At 34.1% G+C, this 23,476-nt stretch overlaps 1 protein-coding gene across 6 annotated transcripts; it reads right to left on the bottom strand.

Moving 5' to 3' along the window:
- Window positions 1-5,585: 5,585 nt before the first annotated feature.
- On the bottom strand, window positions 5,586-19,630 carry LOC115968867 (disease resistance protein RGA2-like). 6 transcript variants are annotated; one of them, XR_004086817.1, is made up of 10 exons: window positions 18,660-18,748; window positions 14,151-14,234; window positions 10,911-11,804; window positions 10,621-10,733; window positions 9,947-10,046; window positions 8,570-8,720; window positions 7,387-7,487; window positions 7,160-7,250; window positions 6,317-6,403; window positions 5,586-5,985 (listed from the first exon to the last, which is right to left on the bottom strand). XR_004086817.1 is itself a non-coding variant. In XM_031088386.1 (4 exons), the coding sequence occupies exon 1, from the start codon at window positions 18,960-18,962 to the stop codon at window positions 15,813-15,815; it is 3,150 nt and encodes a 1,049-aa protein (XP_030944246.1). In that variant the 5' UTR covers window positions 18,963-19,630; the 3' UTR covers window positions 10,621-10,733; window positions 10,901-11,804; window positions 14,151-14,234; window positions 15,792-15,812. The 6 variants fall into 6 exon arrangements, 4 of the variants coding, with proteins under 4 accessions (XP_030944246.1, XP_030944244.1, XP_030944245.1 ...); XR_004086818.1 differs by lacking the exons at window positions 8,570-8,720; window positions 9,947-10,046; window positions 10,621-10,733; ... (1 more) ...; window positions 14,151-14,234; window positions 18,660-18,748 and adding an exon at window positions 7,857-8,550; XM_031088386.1 differs by lacking the exons at window positions 5,586-5,985; window positions 6,317-6,403; window positions 7,160-7,250; ... (1 more) ...; window positions 8,570-8,720; window positions 9,947-10,046 and having other exon boundaries at window positions 10,901-11,804; window positions 15,792-19,630.
- Window positions 19,631-23,476: the final 3,846 nt, after the last annotated feature.

Here is a 23,476-nt window from a genome sequence, read left to right as displayed (position 1 = left end):
GCAGTATAACACAAATAATTATCATCACATGTGATTAGACCAAGATGCTCAAGGAAAGATTTAGCAAAAGCAACAAGAGACAAAAACGACAAGTAGGCAAGTTGACATATAAGCAAAAATATTTTCTAAAAATCCATGACAACAGGGGTCAAGGATCAACTCAAAGATCAAAAGATCTACAACAAAAGAGTTACCAGCTCTGGTACCACTTGTGTGTTTTTAGACCCCTTGAAACATAATTGGATTAACCTAGTTAATTAGCCAAGTGACTACTTAGTCCAAATTTCAGATCTAGGTTAACACACAATTATATAATCATATCAATGTAAAGTGCGGAATATAAAGAACACAAAGATATGATTACCTAGGAAACCAAACCGGTAAAAACTTGGGGAGAATTTAACTTATCTATCTTCAAGGTAAACTTGAATCCACTATGAAAGAATCGAAGTTTTACAATAGTGACTTAGACCACTAATATCCTATTGCTACCTACCAGTAGAAAACTTATTGACACGACCACGTGACAGCTCCAAGACCACAGACTTCTTCTTTCTTGGATTCTCCAGCAAGTACAAGCACTCCTGCTTGTGTATCTTTAAGCTTTTATTGCAGCAACTGAATAATCATCAAGCTCTCAATGAAATCTCCTTCTTGATAATGATAATCCTAAGCATGTGTGAATGCAACTACCTCTCCGATCTCACAAGAGATTCACACACACAGAAAATAAAGTATCCTAAAATGTGGCTAGGGTTTTCCCTTTTATACTTAGGGCAAAACATAAAACCCTACACGTTATATGGGCTTAGGGCTGAGTTGGAAAAATCTATAGAAAAATGTTCTACCCGAATTTCGATCGGTCGAGTCTAATTCTCAATCGATCGAGCCAGGTAGAATCATACTATAACTTTTACAGCAACTTGATTCCAACTTTACATAAAACGCATTCACTTTGAGCAAGTCTAAACAAGACTATAAAACTTGTTTTGATCATGGTTTGCTAATAATACAAATTAGAATTCTAATACACTAGTTCCTAAGTACTTAGAACCTAACATATCCTAATATGAATTTTCCTGTATTGATTTTGTTTTAAATTTACTATATTTTTTATATTCTTGAATGAAAAAAAAAGAAAAAGAAAAAGAAAGGATTTATCCTTTGGCCCTCAAAGATGAAATCCTGTCTATCTATATTTTATATATATCTAAAAGCTGAAGCGTAGCAATTATTGTTGCTATGCTCTTGTTGAGCTACCTCATCTACCACATCATTAGTCTTTTTTATATTTCTTTTTTAAATGAAATATTTTCACAATATTAACTATATAAATATTTTGACTTTACAAATTCATTTTAGGCAACTTTAGCTTTACAAATTCATTTAAGGTGGTTTTAACTTTACATATTCATTTACTTTAATTTTGATGTTATAACCAAATAATAAATCAATGGAAAATCAAAACAAAAGTGTTGTCTACATATATTCCTCTTAGGCGGTTTTAAATTTGAATATTATTTTTCCCTTTTATCTTCCTTATTTGGCTCTTCTTATTCTCATCATCTTATTATAAATTTGTCACTCGATCTCTTCCATTCTATGCATATTTTTCCTATACAAAAAAAAGGCTCTCCCTCCTTCTCTCTCTCTCTCTCTCTCTCTCTCTCTCTCTCTCTCACACACACACAATTTTTTTTCAAATTTTTTTTTTTGGATTTTATATTATTGTTTTTCTTGCATTTCTACCTTAGATTGATGAATGTTTGTGTTTTTTAGAATTCAACTTTTGATTGCTTATAACTAAAAAATGAAATCAATGAAGAATAAAAAATATTTTAAAAAAATTGTTTATAAAAATTTATTCACAGGTCTTGCTTAATCATTGATGGTAGAAAAGATACAACTTGATAGCTACCCATAAGAGGATCTCCAACTAAGAGTTTGCACCCGCATTGTCCTGTTATTAACTAATTCATATGTGTTTTTTGATGCAATTTTTTTTTTATCATTTTATTTACAACACTAAATATTTTTAATGAATGGTGTTTGTTGTTGATCTAATTTGGAAAAAAAATCATATTATAATATGTTATATTTTGTGTTGTTGCCAATTTTTAGCTTATTTGAAAAACTACAAGATAGTTTGAACAAGCTGATGAAGAGCAGTCAGTTAGTTTAGTTGAAGATAATGGTTTTGTGCAATTTCCTTTCACTATTTAAAAATATTTTGTTTAAAAAATTAGTAGTAAATTGTTATGTATTTTTTATATGATTTTCTTAGATACTTGGGTGATTGCTTTAAGTGTTTACGAATATTTTATGTTATTCTTCATCTTCCTTATCTTATTAGTGTTTTTTTTTTAGATTTTTAAGAAAACAAATTCAATTTTGTGTTTAAAATTATCTATTTATCTATTTATTTTTCACATATTGGATTAAATGTTAGATTAGATTATGACAGTATTAACACAATACTTCTTATTTCAAAAAATTTCTCTACTCTTTTTCCTCTTTGGAATTGTTTTTTTTTTTTTTTTTAAATAGGAAAAATGGTTACCATCTTTTATTTTTCCCTTTCTTTTTTATTTTAAATTGTATTTTTGATGAGTTTTATTAACTTTTTTAGTTACGTTTCTCAGTGTTTTTGATTGTATGGTAGAAAAATTGGGTTTGAGAAAGTTTATTTAAAACTAAAAGAATAATTTCCAAATTTTATATACTTTTTGATGATACACAAAATATTATAAAGAAATTTTATTAAAAAATTATTGTGGGGCCCGAAATCTGAGGTCCCAGCCCACTTTGTGTTAAGGGCCCAAAGCCCAGGCCGAGGAGCCCTACTGCCGAGGACGCGCGATGAAAGCCCCTTGAAGGCCCAAGGATGTGGCTGAGGACAATCTCACGCTCAACACCTCATAAAAACGCATGAAGAAAAGGACAAACTTAGTACAAGAGCAGTACGCGGGAAAAAGCTGCCAACACCATAATGTGGAGCCCAGCACCTGACAAGCCCATACTCATACCATGCTATCCAATTTTTCCCAACTACTCTGACGTATGGATTGATAAAATGAGTAACTACCCCGAACAAGGAAAAACGGACACGTAGGTGAAGAACGGGAAGGGAATACTAGTATAAAAGGGAAAGAGAGCTGAGAAAAAAGGGAGGAGACCCCATAAAAAGAAAAGAATGGCGAGGATGAGACGCTCCTCGGACTAAGTCCGAGGAGACAAATCTTCCAAACCACATCCGCGTAAGGCTTAGCTATACAGGCCAAATCCACCTTCGTATGAGCTTCCATGTAAATCATGACTAAACCGCCGTCTGACGATCAAGGTCTTGCCTTTCCAAACCCACTCTCTACAAATCACATTGTTCGGGCCCTTTACATACGAGCCCAACGTTATCCTTGGGTCGTTAAAAATCGTGTCCCTACAATTAATATTTTCACTAACTTACCTTTTGAATTCTTGAGTAAAATCGTATTGTTTTGATTTTGATACAATAGAAATTATATATATTACATTTGTGATTGTCGCAATAATAAATGAAAATATGATTATGAACATTATTATTTGTTAAATAAATTCAAATTGAAATATATATATATATATATATATATATATTAATGAGACCACTCTAAAAATATTATCATGCACAACACGCTATATCCACGACTAGTGTCAATAAAAGGAGGCTCTCATCATCATTTATCACGTCCGCAGCAGCAAAATTATACACAAGAATGCTAGCAAAGTCTAGAATCCACTTTATTTTCCTACCCAATCTCTTTAAGAGAGTCCTTTTTTAATAGAAAAAAAGGATTTCATTACAAAAAGAAAATAAAAGAAAATGACATGCTAGCAGCTAGCTCTACTGCTATTGTATTTGGCAAGAGAATAAAATAGCATTTTATGTACACCACATTCGGGAGGATAACAGATAGGGATTGGGAGTGGGTCCCAAGTTCCTAACCCCTTTAGCTCTAAATTTGGATTGTCTATTCGTTTTGTTTAACTTCTACATAAAAATGAGTTTTGAAAAATTCTCTGAATGAAGTTGCATTGGGTAAATATTAAGAGACGGGGTACCACATGCTATGATGTTTAGAAAAATTCTCTCAAGCTAAAAACTTATTCTCATTGAATTGGGTAATATTGAAAGAGTAAACCTTTTATTTATTTATTTATTTTCAAGGGTAAAATACTATTTTAGTCTCTAAATTTTACCATAAATTTATTTTTTCTTCCTAAACTTTAAAAAGTTATTTCTTCACCCTTAAACTTTGTAAACAGTTTTTCTAAAAGTTTAAAGACAAAAATAGGGCTGAAAAAGGGGGGAAAAATCTTTCAATAGTTTAGGGATAAAAACGAACTTTTTGATAAAGTTGGATATATAGTAAAGTATTTTCAATAGTTTAGGGGTGAAAAACAAACTTCAATAGTTTAGAAATTTTTCTTTAAAATGAACTTTTTAAAGCTTAAGGATGAAAAAACAAACTTTTGGTAAAATTTAAGGACCAAAATAATAATATACCCTATTTTCAATATTAACTTGTAATTGAAATGAAATAGAGGTTCCCATTTTTCACACTCATGTTACGATTCATACCCAAAATGCATGACTATAGAATTCAACATCCACTCGAACTATATACATCTTCTATTACACAATATTACTTAAATACAATTACTATAAAGCAAGCAACTAGAATAAAATGAAAATAGTGTACAGTCAACTTTTTGCAACATGACAAAATTATGTGCAAAAGCATAAGTAAAGTCTTTGATAGTTTTTAGACCCCTTAAAAATACAATTGGATTAACCTAAGTAATTAGCCAAGTTGTTACTTAGTCCAATTTAACAAATCTAGGTTATCATAATCACAATAATCATATTATGCATAGCAGCGGAAAGATAAATAACACAAAGATATGATCACCTAGGAAACCAAATCGGTAAAAACCTGGGGAGGATTTGACCTAGCAATCCTCAAGGTAAACTTGAATCCACTATCTTGAAAGAATCGAAGTTCATACAATAAGACTTACAAGCCCCCACTCTCAACTTCTTATTGCTACCCACCAGTAGAACTTACTGACACGATCACGTGCAAGCTCCGAATCCACGGACTCCTTCTTTCTTTGATTCACCACCAGATACAAGCACACCCGCTTGTGTTTTCTTTAAGTTTCAATGGCAGCAACCGAGTTGATCATCAAGGTATAGATAAAATCTCCTTCTTGAAAACCCTAAGTTTGTGTAAAGGAAAGCTACTCTAGATCTCACAAGAGATTTACACAAATAGCAATATGAGCAACACTAAAATGTGGCTAGGGTTTGCCTTTTATACTTAGGACAAATTAGAAAATCCTAAACGTTTTAAACAACAAGGGCTGAGTTGGAAATCTGCAGAAAAATGCATTCTACCCGAGATTCAATCGATCGAGCCTAAGCTTCAATCAATCGAGCCAGGCCGAAATGCACAGTAACTTCTGCATTAGCTCGATTCCAACTTTACATAAAATATACAACTTTAAGCAAGACTAAAACACTTATAAACACATTTTTTTGATCATGGTTTGCCAACAATACACATTAGAGTTCTAAATACATAAATATCTAAGTCTTTAGAACCTAACAGTCTTAATAATCTCAGTAGAAATAGCAAATCCCCAAGCAGTAAACACAACTAAGAGTCATGGCCCATTCAAGCTACAAGCCTTGTTAACATGGACACAACCAGTTTCAACTTCAAGCCTTTCTTCCAAACATGGTTCCAGTCATGAGGGCTGTCCTCTCTTCAAATCCCATCTTTGACCCAATTCCCCTATGCCACAAGCTTGCATCGTCAACAACATTTTTCAAACTGATTACATCATCAAAGGTCTTCAAGCAAAACTAATATGATGCTACAAACCCTCTTGTTTCTCAAATTCATCACCTATGATGAAACCTATATATGGAGGCTTTTGGCACCACTGCACATGGAAATCACTCTTATCTCAGACTTCCACGCAATCTTTCTTAACAAAATTTGCAACAAATATAATATTTATAAATACTATTCAAGAATTTACAAACAGAGAAAATGACAACATGAAAACTTTTTATACATGCGTTTGTATCTATATCACGCAATGAATGCATTCTATAGCTAAATTGAAGTGGTACTTTTTCTCCACTAGGGAACAAGATAGAGAGATCTCTAATACACATCACTCGTGTATTACTTATCAAGCCAACTAAGAGAAAAGAAATGAATGCTATGCATAAGAATCAATTGATTAAAAATATGTAATTCATGCTTACATGTTTGCGACATAACGTGTATATCTTGACTTGAATGCATAGCAAGGAACTTCCAACCATTTTTAGCATCCACCCATATTTATGTAGCTTCATAAAGAACAAAATGTTTGTTATCAAAATAATAATAATAATAATAATAAAGAACAAAATGTTGACTAGTAATGTTATATTTCTTTGGATATATTTTGGAACTCAAAATCCATAGCAGAAGCTTTAGCATATTTTAGTGTAAGATTTTCTGTAAAGATAAAATTACCTACAGTAATAGGAAATATGAGAGCTAAGATTGTTAGCCAAAGACTAAATCTCAAGTTGATCACAAATTGGAGGGCATAAGTGCAAGATAAGAAAAATCAATCTTAAAATTACGAACAAATGATATTGTTATTTGATGGTCTCCTCCATAGAGAGAGAGAGAGAGAGAGAGAGAGAGATCAAAGGTTGTGAATTAACCTAAAAGAGTACAAATTAGATGAACCAAACATTCTGCACATTACACCATCAGAGAGGAGTCCAGAGAGCCATAACAGGCCAAAGCATAGGTACATGTTTGAACAAACTTGAAGGACCATATGTTAGGTGCCAAATGAGCACTCCTCTTCCATATCAGTCACAGCCTCTCTTTCAATAACATTACTCTACAATTTATTTTGGAATGTGATAAGTGATAACAGATAGAAGATGCGCTACAACTACGGCAAATGAGATGTCAAACAATTAGAACACTAGACTTTTCCAATGCCTTAATTGGTTTTTCATATGAGATCAAATGAAATGTTACTCATCAAAATAAAAAATCACAGGAGCTTCTAAGAAGAATAAGATAAATAAATAAGTACATACCTAGTGGGCAGGATGTGAGCAATTTTTGGCAATCGTCCCCTGCTTCCTACTAGCACCCTTTCATAGGTTTGCTTTGTGCTTCAAACTATTTCTGTATATCAACAACAAAAAATTGAAAAAAAGAAATACTATAGATGAGTACGTGATACATAAGATGCCATGTGTTCTTTTATCAATACAACAGTTATTAAACTAATGAATGTTAAAAATAAATATCTCTCTCTAACCCCAAGATACCATCACATGGCGGAACTAATGTATGACCTCCCTTGTTGGCGCGATTGTTGTAGTAGCAAACTTCATTCTCCTCTTCCACCACCTATTTTTGCTGTAGCGAAGAAGAAAAAAAGCGATTCTTTTATAATAAAACACAAGAAGGAATTCATTAACATCCACCCCAAATACATATCCAAAATTCATGATTATAGAAATGCATCCACCCCAGCTTCTCTTACCACACTCCAATTATGCCTATCCAAAATGCATGATTATAGAAACCGACATCCGTCCCAAATACATGTTCTATTACACATTATTACTTAAATACAATTACTATTATATAGCAAAGAAATAGCAAGCTTAAAATGAACAAGTTTTACTAAAAGCAAGAATAAAATGAACAAGCTTTACTCTGCATAGTCAATAGTATGCAACAAGACAAATGAAGTGCAGAAGCATCAAGCAAGAGCTTAATAACCTCTGTTGAAATAGCAAAGTCTGCAGTAGAAACAAAATGAGGTGCAGAAACCCATCCAAACCACAAGCTTGGTTAACATCAACACAACTGGTTTCCAGTATGTAATTCAACACACCCTTGCTTCCAAACATGGTAGCAGTCATGAGGGCTGTCTTCTCTTCAAATCCCATCATCTTTGACCCAATTCTCCTCCCACACCACAAGCTTCCCTCATCAATATCATGACATTCTTCTTCCAAAGAACTTTTGAATCCAATTAAATCATCAAAACTCGATAATTCAAGCAAAATTGAAATGATGTTACTATCTTGTTTCTCAAATTCAACGCCTATGATGAAACCTATTTCAAAAGGTTTCTACTTGGAACCACTGCACATGGAAATCACACTCTTCTCAGACCTTTGCATAGTCTCTCTCTAGAAATTTGTAACAAGTAGAATATTCACAAGTTTTGTTCTTGAATTTACAAAAAAAATAAAAAAAAATAAAAAAAGAAGAAGAAAAAAGCAAAGAGCAAATTAGAAAGAAAAAATTTACTCATAGAAAATAACACAGAACCACACACAGACACGCAGAAAGAGCTCCACTCTGATAAACATATATAAGATATACTAATAGATAAATAAATATTCAAGAATTTATTCATTTAGCCATATATTCATAAAACTATCACCCAAATTCAAGCCAATATGGTTAGAATTGTGAATGCTAACCAGTGCTCCGAAAACCTTAAGGTATTACGAAGAGGCGCATCAAAGTCTTTATCCAATGGCAGCAGAGCAAAGCCCCACGTCTATACATGTTGCAAGCGGGCATGAGGGTCTTCAGTGCATTGGTAGACTTGCATAAATTAACTTGTGATTGCTGAAAATTCCAACAAATGTGAAACAAAACTTTGTCACAATAACAAGAAACACAACCTAATATTTTCTCATAGGAACCAAAGATACACTAAGCATATCCACAAAACACTGAGATTCAAAACTAAAATTACATCCTTTTCATACATTTTCGTAGCAAACAACCAAGATGCTTTAACCATTCATAAATTTAAAAAGGAAAGCCCCATATCCAATTGCTCTTTTCCCATTCATTCATTCATTCATTCTCTTTTTTCATTTCTAATATGTTTTAACAGACAAAAAAAAAAAGAAAAAAAAGAAAAAAAAAAGAGATTTAAAAAAGAATCACACTATTAAAAAATAAAATAAAATCAATCAAATGGCCCCAAATGCAGAGAGAGATTCAAATTCAAGAAAAAAAAAGAAAAAAAAACAAAACTCCCACACCATCAAAAACAATAAGAAACCAACAATGTATTTATACATTTACTTAAAGAAAACAAAACAAAGCACAATTCATGTAATGTAAATGCCACGATAGTAAGATGTTCATAATCCACATAATGAAAAACACAACCAATAATCTAACCAAGCCTGACAATTTTAAATTAGAAAGAAAACAAGTTAAACATATTTGACATTATTAGAGTAGAATGAATCAAGCCAAATAATGTAATGCATGTGATTGTCACACCTATTAACCTTGAGTAGACCTACACCTAACACAAAATCAAATGCTGGAAGCACGGTCTATTTCACTCACTACATAACACAACAATGCAACTTTCTCACATGAAAATAAATTGATAAACCACGTTAAGCCACGGCCATTAAGTCAAATCAATGTTGTGATGTTTGAAAATGGGTTGTCGGGTTTACTAGGTCGTGGGAGATAGAGAGTGGAAAAGTGAGAAAGAAGGAAAAAAGGTATGATCATTAACATTACAGTAGAAATAAATTATGCATGTGTCTATGTCTATATCATGCAATGAATGCATTTTGTAGCTCAATTGAAGTGGTACTTTCTCCCTTCTAGGGAACAAGATGGACAGATCTCAAATACACATCACTTGTATCTTAATTATCAAGCCAATTAAGAAGAAAGAAATGAATGCATTTTATGATCATCAATTGACTAAAAAAATGAAATCCATGCCTACAAGTATGTAACAAAATCTGCATAGGAACTCCCTATCACTTAAAGCATTCACCCATGTTTTGCAACATCATAAAGGTCAGAATGTTCACCAGTGATGCTATATTTCTTGGGATATTTTTTTGAACACAGAATCCATAGCAGAAGCTCCAGCATATTTCAGTGCAATTTTTTCTGCAAAGATGGAATTACCTACAGTAAGAGAAGATGACTGAATAAGAGTTAAGATTATTAACCAAAGACTAGATGATCACAAATTGGAGGACATAAGAGCATGAGAAGAAAAATGGTCTCAAAATTAAGAACAAACGATAATAATTACTTGATAACATAAACTTGAAAGTCACCTCCGTGCACACAGAGAGAGAGAGAGAGATAGAGATCAAAAGTTTTGAATTAACCTAGTACAGATAGGAGTCTAAAAATCCATAACATGCCAAAGCATAGGTACATGTTCAAACATATACAGAGACAAAGTGAAGAACCATAAACCTAACATATAAGTCCCGTAAATGCACTCTTCCTCCATATCAAACACAACCTCTCTTTCAATAACATTAATCTAAGATTTATTTTAGAATGTGATAAGTGATAACAGATGGAAGATGCACTACAACTACTACAAATGAGATATCAAACAAATAGAACACTAGGTTTTTACCATGCATCAATTGGTTTTGCATATTAGATAACCTAAAATGTTACTCATAAGAAGAAATATCATTGGAGTTTCCAAGAAGAATAGGATAAATAATTAAGTACATACCTCATTGGCAAGTTCATCCCCTCCAAACTCTAGGATGTGAGCAATTTTTGGCAATTGTCCCCTACTTCCTACAGGTACCCTTTCAAATGTTTTCTTTGGGCTTCAAACTGTTTCTACAAATCCAAATTGCACAAAAAATGTCCAAAACATTACCAGCCAAAAAATTGGAAAAAAAAAAAAAAACTATAGATGAGTACATGATACATAAGATGTCATGTGCTCTTTTATCAATCCAACAGAAATTAAACTAATGAATGTCAAAAATAAATCTCTCTCTAACCCCAAGTTACCATCACATGGTGAAACTAATGTATGACCTCCCTTGTTATCCACGATTGTTGTAGTAGCAAACTTCATGCTTCTCTTCCACCACCTCTTTATGCTCCAGCTTCTCTTATCTTATAAGGAAGAGGGCAAGTGATTCTTTTTTAATAAAACAAAAAAAGGAATTCATTAACATCCATCTCGAATACATATCCAAAATGCATGATTATAGAAATGCATCCACCCTTGTTTCTCTTATTACACTCCAATTATGCACGTCTAAAATGCATGATTAAAGAAATCAACATCCACCCCAAATACAAGTTCCATTACACAATGTTACTTAAATACAATTACTACTACAAAGAAAAGAAACAACTAGAATAAAATCAACAAGTTTTACTATACGTAGACAACAGTATGCAACAAGACAAATGAAGTGCAGAAGCATCAAGCAAGAGCTTAATAACCTCAGTTGAAGTAGAAAAATTCACAACAGTAACAAAATGAAGTGCAAAAGACCATACAAACCACAAGCCTGGTTAACATCAACACAATTGGTTTCCAATATATAACTCAACGCACTCTTGCTTCCAACCATGGTAGCAGTCATAAGGGCAATCTTCTCTTCAAACCCCATTATCTTTGACCCAATTCTCCTCCCATACTACAAGTTTGCCTCATCAATATAATGACATTCTTCTTCCACACAACTTTTGAAACCAATTAATTCATGAAAGCCCGATAAATCAAGCAAAATTAAAATGATGTTGTTGTCTTGTTTCTGAAATTCAACGCCTATGATGAAACCTATTTCAGCAGGTTTTTGCACCACTACACATGGAAATCACACTCCTCAAATCTTCACACAGTCTCTCTATACAAATTTGTAACAAGTAGAATATTCACAAATGCTATTCCTGAATCAAAAAGTGTAAAGAGCAAATTAGAAAGAACAAATTTACAAAAACACAAACACACAAAAAGAGCTCCACTCTAATAAACATATATAAAATATACTATAGATAAGAAAAAATATTGAAGTGTTTATTCATTTAGCCATATATTCATAAAATTATCACCCAAATTCAAGCCAATATTGTTAGGACCATGAATGCTAACCAGCTACCAAAATATCAAGGTGTTAGGAAAGGGCACATCAAAGTCTTTTTTCCAATGGAAATAGAGCAAAGCCTCACGTCTATAAGTGTTGTAGGTGGGCATGTGGGGCTTTGTAGTGCAATGGTAGACTTGCATCATTTGGTTGGTCTGTAAAGCATGGATGCCATGTGATCCCCCATATGGCCACATGATAACGAATTGTATAGATGATTGCTGTAAATTCCAACAAATATTAAACAGAACTTTGTCCCAATTACAACAAACACAACCAACCATTTTCTCATAGGAACCAAAGATACACTAATGAGAGAGACATAATAGGCCACAACATAGGAACATGTTTGAATAAATATAGAGACAAAAGTGAAGGACCACAAACCTAAGCCATGAGTTCCATATATGCAATCTCTCTCTCTCTCTCCACACACACACACACACACACACACATACACACACATATTTTGCTTTGCTTAGCAGAATTTACCACAAACCTAAGCCATGAGTTCCATATATGCAATCTCTCTCTCTCTCTCTCTCTTCACACACACACACACACACATTTTGCTTTGCTCTGCAGAATTTTAACCACAACTAGCTATTTCTTAAGTCTGATTTGAACCTTAAAATCCCTTATAGTTCTAATTATTAATGCAGTACAATACCTGATGCCATTAAAGACTAACTCACATACCTTCTAAAATTATATTCACAATTATGAGACCAAATTTATTGGGAAAGGCCTATGAATCTCTAATGCAACACCAAACCAAGAAGAAATCCCCATAGTCTAGAAATTTAAGGATGACGGAAAATGTCTACCTTTGGATGGAGCCTAAAGGACACTATAACCTTGTTTTTATCTTGTATAAACTTCATTGTCCATACTTCCTTAATTTCAAGTTTTTTTCTTATACATCTTATGAACCAAGCTATGATTGTAAGCTAAAGACCTTAATTTCCCCATGCTTCATTATTTGGCTTGTTAGGACATATATGAATCATGTTAAGAACATATGTCATTTAGAATTGGCTAGTCCTTTGACAAAACGCACTTTACTTGTAATTGGGTAGATCTAGGATGTGTTTAATACTTCAAGGAACAAGAGTTCAAGTCCTAATGTTAAAGCCATGTAAATCTGTCAAAGAATCAAGTGAAGAAGTGCTGGATTTAAAAGCTCGACAACTAGCTCGATAAATGGCATCTATTGAGGTTTAAAAGGCAGCTTTTGCTCGATGCTTGACAGCTTCTCGATAGATAACCTACCTAGTGAGATTTACAAAAATCAATTTTTCAGATCTAATTTCACGCATGTCCAAGTGTATGTGTTTAGGCTTTCTTTTCTCACAACTCTAAACATATATAAGGATTATTTTAAGGGCCGTCACAATGGATGCAATTTGATGCAAAGGTTTTTGATCAAGCATATTGTGACCAGAGACATAGGCCCTAGTTCATCTTTCTCTTGAAGAAGTTGCTGCGTTTGTATGCCGTAGGATTTTTTAACCAAGGAGCTTTGTGATCTTCATTATGTGGATGAACTGAAGAATTTTGCAGCCAACATCCTTCTCAAGTTGGTGTGTTAGTCACGTACTTGGATCCGTGCATCGATTGGTTAGTCACGTACTGGGAGCCGTGCATTGAAAAGGAGAGATTGTCACTACAGAACAAGTCTAATTGGGTATTGGGGTAAGAGTTTAACTGTAGATTGGTATACGGTACTAGGATTTCCTTACTTGTAACTACTTGTTGTAATAATAATGGATTCTCGGAAATGACGACCTTAAAATCATCCGGTGGGGTTTTTGCCTTGGAGGTTTTCCCCATTCATAAACAAATCATCGTGTCAACTTTATTTTCCACTGTATATTAACTTAGTTGGTGATTTGTTTGTGCTACCATGCATATTGCATGTTAATTAGATTAATTAATTAACTTGGCTAATTAATTGGTTAATTCATCACAAAGGGTCAATACATTCTTGACCTATCATGGCTTGTTGCATGATTACAGAGCCCTAAAGTTTGAATAAGCACCAATTCTGATGCCTAGGTTTTCCTATGCCTCAATTGGTTCAGCATATGAGATCAACTGAGATGTTTCTCATTATAAGAAAACCGCATAGAATAAAGAATTAAGCACATACCTAGGATGTGAGTAGTTTTTAGCAATCACCCCCTATTTCTAGCTGGCACCCATTCAAAAATTTGCTTTGCACTTCAAAATATCCCTGCATAAAGAAATTGTAAATAAATTTTCCAAAACATTAGCAATAATAAAATAAAACACTATGCAGATGTCATCTCCATCTAAGCAAGAAATGGATAAACAACTAAAAACATCGATAATTAAGAATTTTAAGCGGTTCAACCCAATTGACAATAAAGATTCTAGTAATTATTTTCTAACTGAAACTCCAAAAAGGCCTTCGTCTGATTCTAAGGCAATCTTGTCTCATCTCTCTCTCTATTTTTTTTTCCTTCTTCTTTTTTACTATCCTTTTTGCATTTGTTCTGCAAAATCTATAATCATATCCAGCTATTCTTTAAGCCTAATCTCAACTTAGAAATCCTTAAACCCAATTATTAGTGCAGTAAGACGCCCCAAAATGACCAACTCACAATCTCTTCTTCAAACGGTACAATCAAGTTCATGATTCCCCAAAATCATTGGAAGCGGTCTGTGGATTTATAGTGCAACAGATAAGAAAGAAGAAACAAGCAAGTTTAGAACACTAGGGACATTAAAAGAGGAGAAGTACCTTTGTATGCTACCTAAAAGACATTGTAACTTTATCCTGCCTTAGATAGTATGTCCCTCCTTAATTCATTAGTTCAATAATTCAAAATATTTTCTAATACCCGTATGAACCAAGCTTTTATTGTAAACTATAAAATTTTAGTTTTGCCAATAGACACAACAGCTCAATATTTTTCTTCACATGCCAACTCTTGTGTGCCAAGAGAAGGCTGAAACTGAGGTATCAATAATGGTTCTACCAAACTGATGGAGTCAAAAAGCCATAGTTGTAATCCTAATAATGCTATAGCTAGTCTTGGCCATAGATATTTATACTACATGCCAACCAGTGGAAACAAAAAAAAAAAAAAAAATAACACAATGGAGGAGGAGGTTATGTATGTGAGGTAAATCTTCACCCTTCTATGAGGTTATTAATAGTGAAGCAGAATAATTTTGGGAAACACATAGAAGTAGTTAGATCATAAACATATTCTTAGTCAAAAAAATAATCGCACCGGTGCTATTTTTTGTCTATAAGAATCTTGTGTACCAACTTCTTAAACGTCAAGAATAATTGCAAACATGCCCCATAAAATTTTAATAGACACTTAAAATGGAACCCAACAAGTAAAAAAAACGTATATTTTAAAAGAAATCTATAAAAGATTTATATAAAAATTCAAATTTTTCATAAAAAACAAATAAGATCAAAACAAATTAATAATATCCCAATTTCAAAGAAAATAAACAAAATTTAGAGTTTCCCTTATATAAAACTTACACCTTCTTCTTCCCTCCTTTCTTTCGGCTATTTCAGCATCATTCACACATTCAGAAACCAAATAATGAGGCCCAGGCTATTTCTAGACAAAGAAATAGAAATTGGGGAAAAAGAAAACATAAAGTTTTTTTTTAAATAATTTTTGTGTGGAAAAACAAATTATAGAATTTCTTAATTGTGGTTTTGCTTGTGCTTTGAAAATCCCACGTCTAGAATTACAGATAAATTTCCCAATATATCATAGTTGAAGAGTGAAGAACATACCAAGAAAGTGTACGCAGTAGTTCAACTTATGTAAAGATTTGGGATGTGAGAAATCTTATCCCAATCCTCTCCATTTTCCTTCTCGCATCTTTGCTTTAATTTGGGACAGCCCACAATATGTAGGGTCTGTAAAGAGGTGAGGTGACTCATCCCTTCGGGAAGTGACGTCAGATTGGGACACTCCCAAATCCATAATCTCTCAAGAGAAGTTAGGTTTTTAAACCACTCCTTTGGCAGAGACTCTAACTCCTGCATCTCCCACAAACGAAAATCCTTTAATTTGGAGAGAGGAGGGGAGGAGGAACAGGAGGAACAGGAACAGGAACAGGAAGAGGACGGAAATGAAGAAGCCCTTCCTCCCATATTAATCTCAATTGTCTCTTCCAAAGCCTTCAAACTGCATTTACTCAAAGAAAGCCCTTCTTCAAGATTTGGAAATAGCGGCATCCAAGTCATCTTAGGGCATCTGTCCAAACGTAAAAAAGAAAGACGCGAAAAGGAGGGTAGGAGTATGTGATTAGTTGATGATGATGATATTGTTGATGTCGTTGTTGCCTTATTCCCCTTATCCACACTCCTCCACCATCCCTTTAGATTTTGGCAAAAACTGAGTTCAAGTCTCTCAAGGGATTGGAAAAACATTGATGGTGATGCTAGTGAAGCAGATATCTCATCTTTCAAATCCCCATCTGTCATGTACTCCAAACCATCCATATTCCAAATAAGTAGTTCTCGTAGCGATGAGAGTTGATACAACGATGGAAAATATTGGCACTTCTTACAATTGCTTATACTTAATTTAACGAGATTTGTTAAGAATGAAAGCCAACTTGAAACTCTCACACCCATGTACTCGTCCACTCTCAAAGATTTTAAACTTTCGTGTGGTTGGAGGCTATCCATGGAATTTTCATCATCACTGGCATCTACACTGTCATCATCACTCTCTGGATTCCAATATAATTCCAACTCATTGAGACATTGCTTGTCCTTCAAATTTGCAGCCTTGAATTCTGGGGTGGCACCTTTCACCCGTGCCAAATTTTTAATCTCTAATTTTCCTCTCAAGTCATTTAGCTTGTTTAATTCCGCTAGCCCACCGCAATTCTTGGAAGAACCTACAGGACCCTCACTCACAACAAATAAGGTTAATGTTTGAAGAGAAGTCAATTGCCCTAATCCACATGGCATATGAGTCAAATTCTCACAATGATCTATGTGAAGGTGCTTGAGGCTGACCAATTTTTGAATATCCACCGGTAACTTTCTAAGCTTTTCACACCAAGAGAGCTTTAATGTTTGCAAGTTCACCAATTTAGTAATACAACTAGGGAGAACCTCAATATCATTAAAGGAAAGATCAAGGTACTTTAGATGCATCAAAGTTCCTAGAGTATTTGGCAACATCTTCATCTTTAAACCATGTAGGTCTAACACACGCATGTATCTAGAAGTAGAAATAAGTTTTTTGAGAGTTGATACTTCAATTGTTCCCTGATCAAAGTTCCAATTATTGTATGCCAATATAAATGTCCGTATCTTGTTTGCTTTAACCAACGTGCTTAAATTCTTCTCAAAGAATGAAACGTTGTAAAATGGAAATGATAGATGGCGTCCTTTTTCATTCACATTTTTTGCATTGGAATCAACCAGTGTACAATCAATCCTTGATACATATTGTGCAAGATCATGGATTAAATCATGCATTTTAAACCTCCTAGTCATACCTACATCTTCTTCTACTTCTTGGAAAAAGGATCTTGAAAGTAGCTCCTTGAAGTAATCATTGGCAACATCTACTTGTAGTAAGTTCACATCTGGTGATTGGATAAACCCTTGTGCTATCCATAATTGTATCAATGTCAACTTATCAATCAAATAATCTTTGGGAAATAATGAACAATATGCGAAACAACATTTCAAACGTGATGGGAGATGATCGTAACTCAATTTTAAAACCGGCATAATATCATCTTTGAGTTGAGTTACATTTGTGAGTTCAATATCCTTGATGTATGACCATTCAACTTCTGTTTTTTTGTGGTTTAAGACCCGTCCTAGTATCTTTATAGCAAGAGGCACTCCCTTACATATTTTTACTATATCCATACCAATTGCTTTAAAGTTAGTATTGATGGTCTCTTGCCCTTCATCAAATGCCATTTGCTTCAATAATGACCAAGACTGATCCTCTGACAGACCCTTTAGAGAATATGGTGAGATTGAGCTGGTAATATCTGCAACCAATTTGGTCCGTGTAGTTATTACCACCTTACTTCCCCTTTTACCATCCAATAAAAGAGTTCTCAATTTACTCCATGTTTCTTCGTTCTCATTCCACACATCATCCAACACAAGTAAATACATCTTTTGATTGAGAATTTCACGAAGTTTATGTTGCAGTTGTTCCATTATAAGGCTTTTAGGTTTTTTACCAGTTGCAGATATAATTATATTTTCAACAATGGTTTTCACATCAAAGACCTCAGAAACACACGCCCAGATTTTCAATTCAAAATGAGCCTTGATAATCTCATCATTGAATACATATTGCGCAAGTGTGGTCTTCCCTAGCCCACCAATTCCTACTATGGATATGAACGAAACATTCTCTTTCACGTCAAAGTCTTGCAATAGACCTATGATGGCATTCTTATCCTCCTCTCTCCCGATAACTTCTTTGACACGTACAAACGAGTGAGTTTCCCTCTCCCTAGTCGCAGCCCGTGTCTCTAAAGGACGCTCTATCAATTGGAAATTGTTCCTATCCTTTGCTATATCATTAAGCCTCTCCCTGATAGCCTTTATTTTGCAAGCCATCTTAAGACTAAAAACAAGTTGGTTTGAACAAGAAAAGAAAATCCGTACCTTCTTTGCCACTTTATCACCCCCCATAACCTTTTGCCGCAACACGTGAGTGGAGAACTCGCTCAACAAGTCATCCGCATCAAAAGCTGCATCTCTGAGCTTCATGAGCCAGTCCTTGACTTGGTGGTTCTTGACCTGCTGCTCCTCTGCATCCTCAAGTACTGCTTGAATGGTGGAAATAGTGTTTTTCATTTTTTCGAGCTCATCGTTGACACCCCAGATCGATCCAATCTGTTTGAGAGTGGAGGAGCCCAAGCTTTCAATGATCTTCTGTACGACGCCATAGAGGATTGCATCGGCCATTTGTTCTTGTTGGATGAAAGAAAACGTAGCAAGCTTAGCTGATAGAGAGTAGTTTGAGATATGGGAGGAGGAAGATTAAAGTGGCTGTGAAGAAGGAAGACTTGGCTAGGTATGTAAATTCAGGAGTCCACTTAGAAATAAATAGATAAATGTAGACAACGGCTCCACTGCTCAATAAATAATTACTACTTTGACAGCAGCCCCACTCCTCAATAATGGTTTCTGTGAGGACAAAAGAAAAAGGCAAGAAGGCCCTAGTATTGCTCAATAAATAATTACTTACTACTTCCATGGTTTCTGTGAGGACGAAAGAAAAAGGCAAGAAGGCCCTAGTATTGCTTAATAAATAATTACTACTACTTCCTCAATAATGGTTTCTCTGAGGACAAAAGAAAAAGGCAAGAAGGCCCTAGTATTTCTCAATAAATAATTACTACTACTTCCTCAATAATGGTTTCTCTGAGGACAAAAGAAAAAGGCAAGAAGGCCCTAGTATTTCTCAATAAATAATTACTACTACTTCCTCAATAATGGTTTCTCTGAGGACAAAAGAAAAAGGCAAGAAGGCCCTAGTATTGCTCAATAAATAATTACTACTTTAACAGCAGCCCCACTCCTCAATAATGGTTTCTGTGAGGACGAAAGAAAAAGGCAAGAAGGCCCTAGCATTGCTCAATAAATATTTACGACTTTAACAGCAGCCCCAGACCTCAATAATGGTTTCTGTGAAAGACGAAAGAAAAAGGCAAGAAGGCCCCAGTACTGGTCAAAAAAAAAAATTTCTTGGTAATTGCGGAGAGTAGAACCTGAGTTTGTGGTTTAGAACGGAACCGGATGCCACTAGACTCATTAATTGAGTGGAAAGTCACTATGATCCGCCAAAGGAAAATAAGGATGAAATGCTGGGACATAAAAGCTAAGGAAAAGTCTTTCCATGCCAAAAGTTTCACAGACATGATGCCAATTTTGCTTAATTCTAAGTATTTTGGTAGGAATTTGAGAAATTTCTACATCAAAGTTGAATTTATTTCTGGTTCACTTTTTGACCTCATAAATGCAGGGAGTGGTTGGAATAATAATGTGTGATTTGTGTTTGATAAAATGCGTCAAAAATTTGTATCGTATGGAATGTGGTGCTAAATGGTGTACTTATCTTTATATATATATATATATATATATATATAACCCAAACCTTTGAAGTTCTCACGATTTTTCACATCAGTATTTAATTTTTTTTCTTCTATTTTTTAAATTTGATTGAAAAATAAATCTAATTTTTCCTTCACCAAATACACATTACAAAACCCACACCTCTTTAAAACCAAAAAAAGGAAAAAATCTCTATTCTCATCTCACACAATAACATCTTCTTCCCCTTAACCTAAAACTCACCCTTTCCTTCCTCCAAAATCAAAACCCAAAACTCAGATTCTTCGACCGTCGCCAACGCCGCCACCACAAATCGCCACCACGGAAAGGTAGCCTACCGAATGATGCAAAATCTCACACAACCACCATCACTCCAATCCTATTCAAATCCTCACACAACCACTGTCTCTCTCCAAGTCTCCTGCAACTTTCAATGTCAAATAAGTAACAATTTGAAGTTAGAGTTCCAAATTTCATCAAAGTAAAGATTCTAATTTGTTTATAAATTGTCTAAGATTAGGGTTTGCTATCAACTATGGATTTAAACGATGTTGGCTTCGTTGAACCTAGGGAAACCCTATAGAAGATCAAATTGTACATGGGCTTCGTCTCGTGGCGTTTTAAAGAATGGTTAGTGATATTTTTATTTTTATTTTTATTTTAGGTTTTCCCCCTTACCTATTCTCTTTTTTTGGAGTAAATTTATGGTTATTTTTAAAAACCAAAAGAACCTTACATTATTATTGTTCATTGAGAGCCTTAATAAGGGGCAGAGAGAGTTAGAGAGGGAGAGACAAATCTGAGGGACTTTATAATCAGACCAAAACTTCTCTAAAAACATTACCAGTAAGTTTTTAAATTTTATTCTATTGTTTTTGGCAATTAAGTATGATTTAGGGTTACATTTGGGAGTGTTTCTTTTGAATGATTAGCATAGATTGATGGGCTTGGAGCTAGTAGTGGAGTTTGCTATTTTCAATTATTGGCTACATTGCTCTCTCTTTTTCAGTCTGTTACAAAAAATATATAATGAATGCAATTGATGAAGAAGAAATTAGCTAGATGAAACAAAACAACTTTACATCGATGGGATTTGGATCTAAATTTGATGTGGTAGTTGTTCCTAATTGGTAGATTCTCCTTAAGTCCAGATTGTTTGATTAAAATTCCAAAACAACTTTTAGTTTTGCCAATTGAATAGTGATTAATAGTATTGCTATTATATTTGTACTCCAAATGATTTTATTGACAATGCTTTTCATCTTAATGCATATGTAGTACCACCTTAGTATCTTAAAACTTGGTGATATGACCTTTTTGGCTAATTAGTAAGAGGGTTATTTTCTGCATTTTCAAGTTGTAACTTATCATGTAAATTATGCATGACTATCCCTTCTTAGGCTCATGCCACTATATTTTCATTAAGAAAAAAAATGTTCATTTTAGTTTTGCATAAGGTGGTTATGAAATTCATTTTCTTTTCCCTTAAATTGATAATAGTTTGCCCTTTTCGTCATATCCTTGATCTCTAGGAGAATACATCTCTGTCCAATTGACAATAGACTATATAATATGCTCGGTTTAGAGAGTTTTTATCAACTCCTTCTATGAATATATATGAGAAATATGACTTTTTGATTTGGATTTTCATTTAGAAGAAAAGATGTAGCTTCAAAGGAGGCTCAAAATTCGTTTATGTTAATAGAATAAAAGAAAGTTGTTGATTAATTAGGGTGCCAACAAAATTTTTTGATTGCATGAATTAAGAATTGTCATAGGGGCAATTTAAGTTTGGAATTTATTTTTCATTTATTAGGAATATCAGGTGAATAGTTCATGTGTATATTGCTATCACATACATTGTTTGCAAAACCAATCATTCCCCTCTTTTTTTGATTTCCTAGATTCTTGCAATTTTTGTATTTGATTTGTTAACCCCTTGTACACTTCCTGTGTACTAGGGTATTCCTTTTTGATATCAATAAAACTTATTACTTATCAAAAAAAAAAAAAAAAACAATTGATAGGTTTACCTACAAGACAAGGTTCTGTTCTGACAATAACCCAATGTTTACCCCTATTTCTTTATAATTATTACTGCATTCATTTGATTGAAAGACCATAGTTTAGCTTAAGATTGTCTAATTTTCATTCTTTTGATATTTGGGGGTTAAGTGTTCTTGATCAACTTCTTTTGTATTTCTATTGTCTTTGCAAACAAACACAAGATGTGAGTTATGTACTTTTATGATGCCTGAACTGCACAAGATGTAGCTATTGTTAATGAACAATTACATGCCTGGATTGCGCAAAATGACTCTACAATTTCAGGTTAGATAAGTTACAACTTGAATTTGTGGTTTTTGGATCCAATTTGGCACATTGGTTTTCAAATTGTGTTCATTTAGCCAAAGCTTAACAATAAAGTTCTAAATATTTTATTGATTTTTGGGTGTTAGTGGTAGTTAATTACTATTTTCTTATGGGATATCTAAGGACAGAAGCCTCATTGTCGGTTCGATCAAAATCGCTGAGTAGGTGGAAACCTTATCATTACAAAAAAAAAAAAAAAAAAACTCTAAGGACAGAAACCTCATTCTCGGTTCAATCAAAATCGCCGAGCAAGTGGAAACCTTATTGTTACAAAAAAAAAAAAAAAAAAAAAAAAAAAAAAATCCTCTAAGGACAAAAGCCTCATTCTCGGTTTGATCAAAATCGCCGAGCAGGTGGAAACCTTATCACCCTTACAAAAACTAACATCTGCAATTTCATTCTCAATTTGTCCAAAATCGCCAAGCAGGCAGCTCCCGGCCAAACATGTGATAGAATAAATAGCAACGACAAAAATAGATAAAGAAAGACAGCACCGAAGGTCAAAGTAAAGTGCTCGCAGACATAATCCAAACAAACACACAATGAATAGAAGGTCATTCAAAAAAGTTAAAAGCAAAATTGAAAGCAGAATTAATGTCTCATCGCCAAAACTTGGCAACCTTTTACGGGTCATCCCCACGAAATAAGGAAATTGTTTAGTCACCACAACCCGGTGACGTAGGCAAATTTACCAATTTAAAAAAAAAATGCAGTAAAAAGAGGTAAAAGCATAAAAAGAGTGAAATGGCAAGTAACTTAGTCAAGTAGAGGGTCTAGTCTGATCTGCTGCTGGTCGGCCACGGGAAAATGCAGGTCCTCACCGAGCAGGTCTTGTGCATTCGGGATGCTGGTGGCTTCTATTTCATCTGGCTCTGCATGAGCATCGATCTATTCCACTAGCTCCCTTATGCTTGCTGTTTCTTCCTCCTCAATGGGCACTGGGGGATCTTGCACAGCAGTAACGGGGCTCGGAAAGGGAATCTAGCCGGGGT

The sequence above is a fragment of the Quercus lobata genome, chromosome 11, assembly GCF_001633185.2.
Source record: "Quercus lobata isolate SW786 chromosome 11, ValleyOak3.0 Primary Assembly, whole genome shotgun sequence".
Taxonomy (NCBI): domain Eukaryota; kingdom Viridiplantae; phylum Streptophyta; class Magnoliopsida; order Fagales; family Fagaceae; genus Quercus; species Quercus lobata.
This window is presented reverse-complemented; position numbering and strand designations above follow the sequence as displayed.

Coding starts and splice junctions, on each gene's coding strand:
- LOC115968867 (XM_031088386.1), bottom strand. CDS start 18,962: ATGGCCGATGCAATCCTCTATGGCGTCGTACAGAAGATCATTGAAAGC.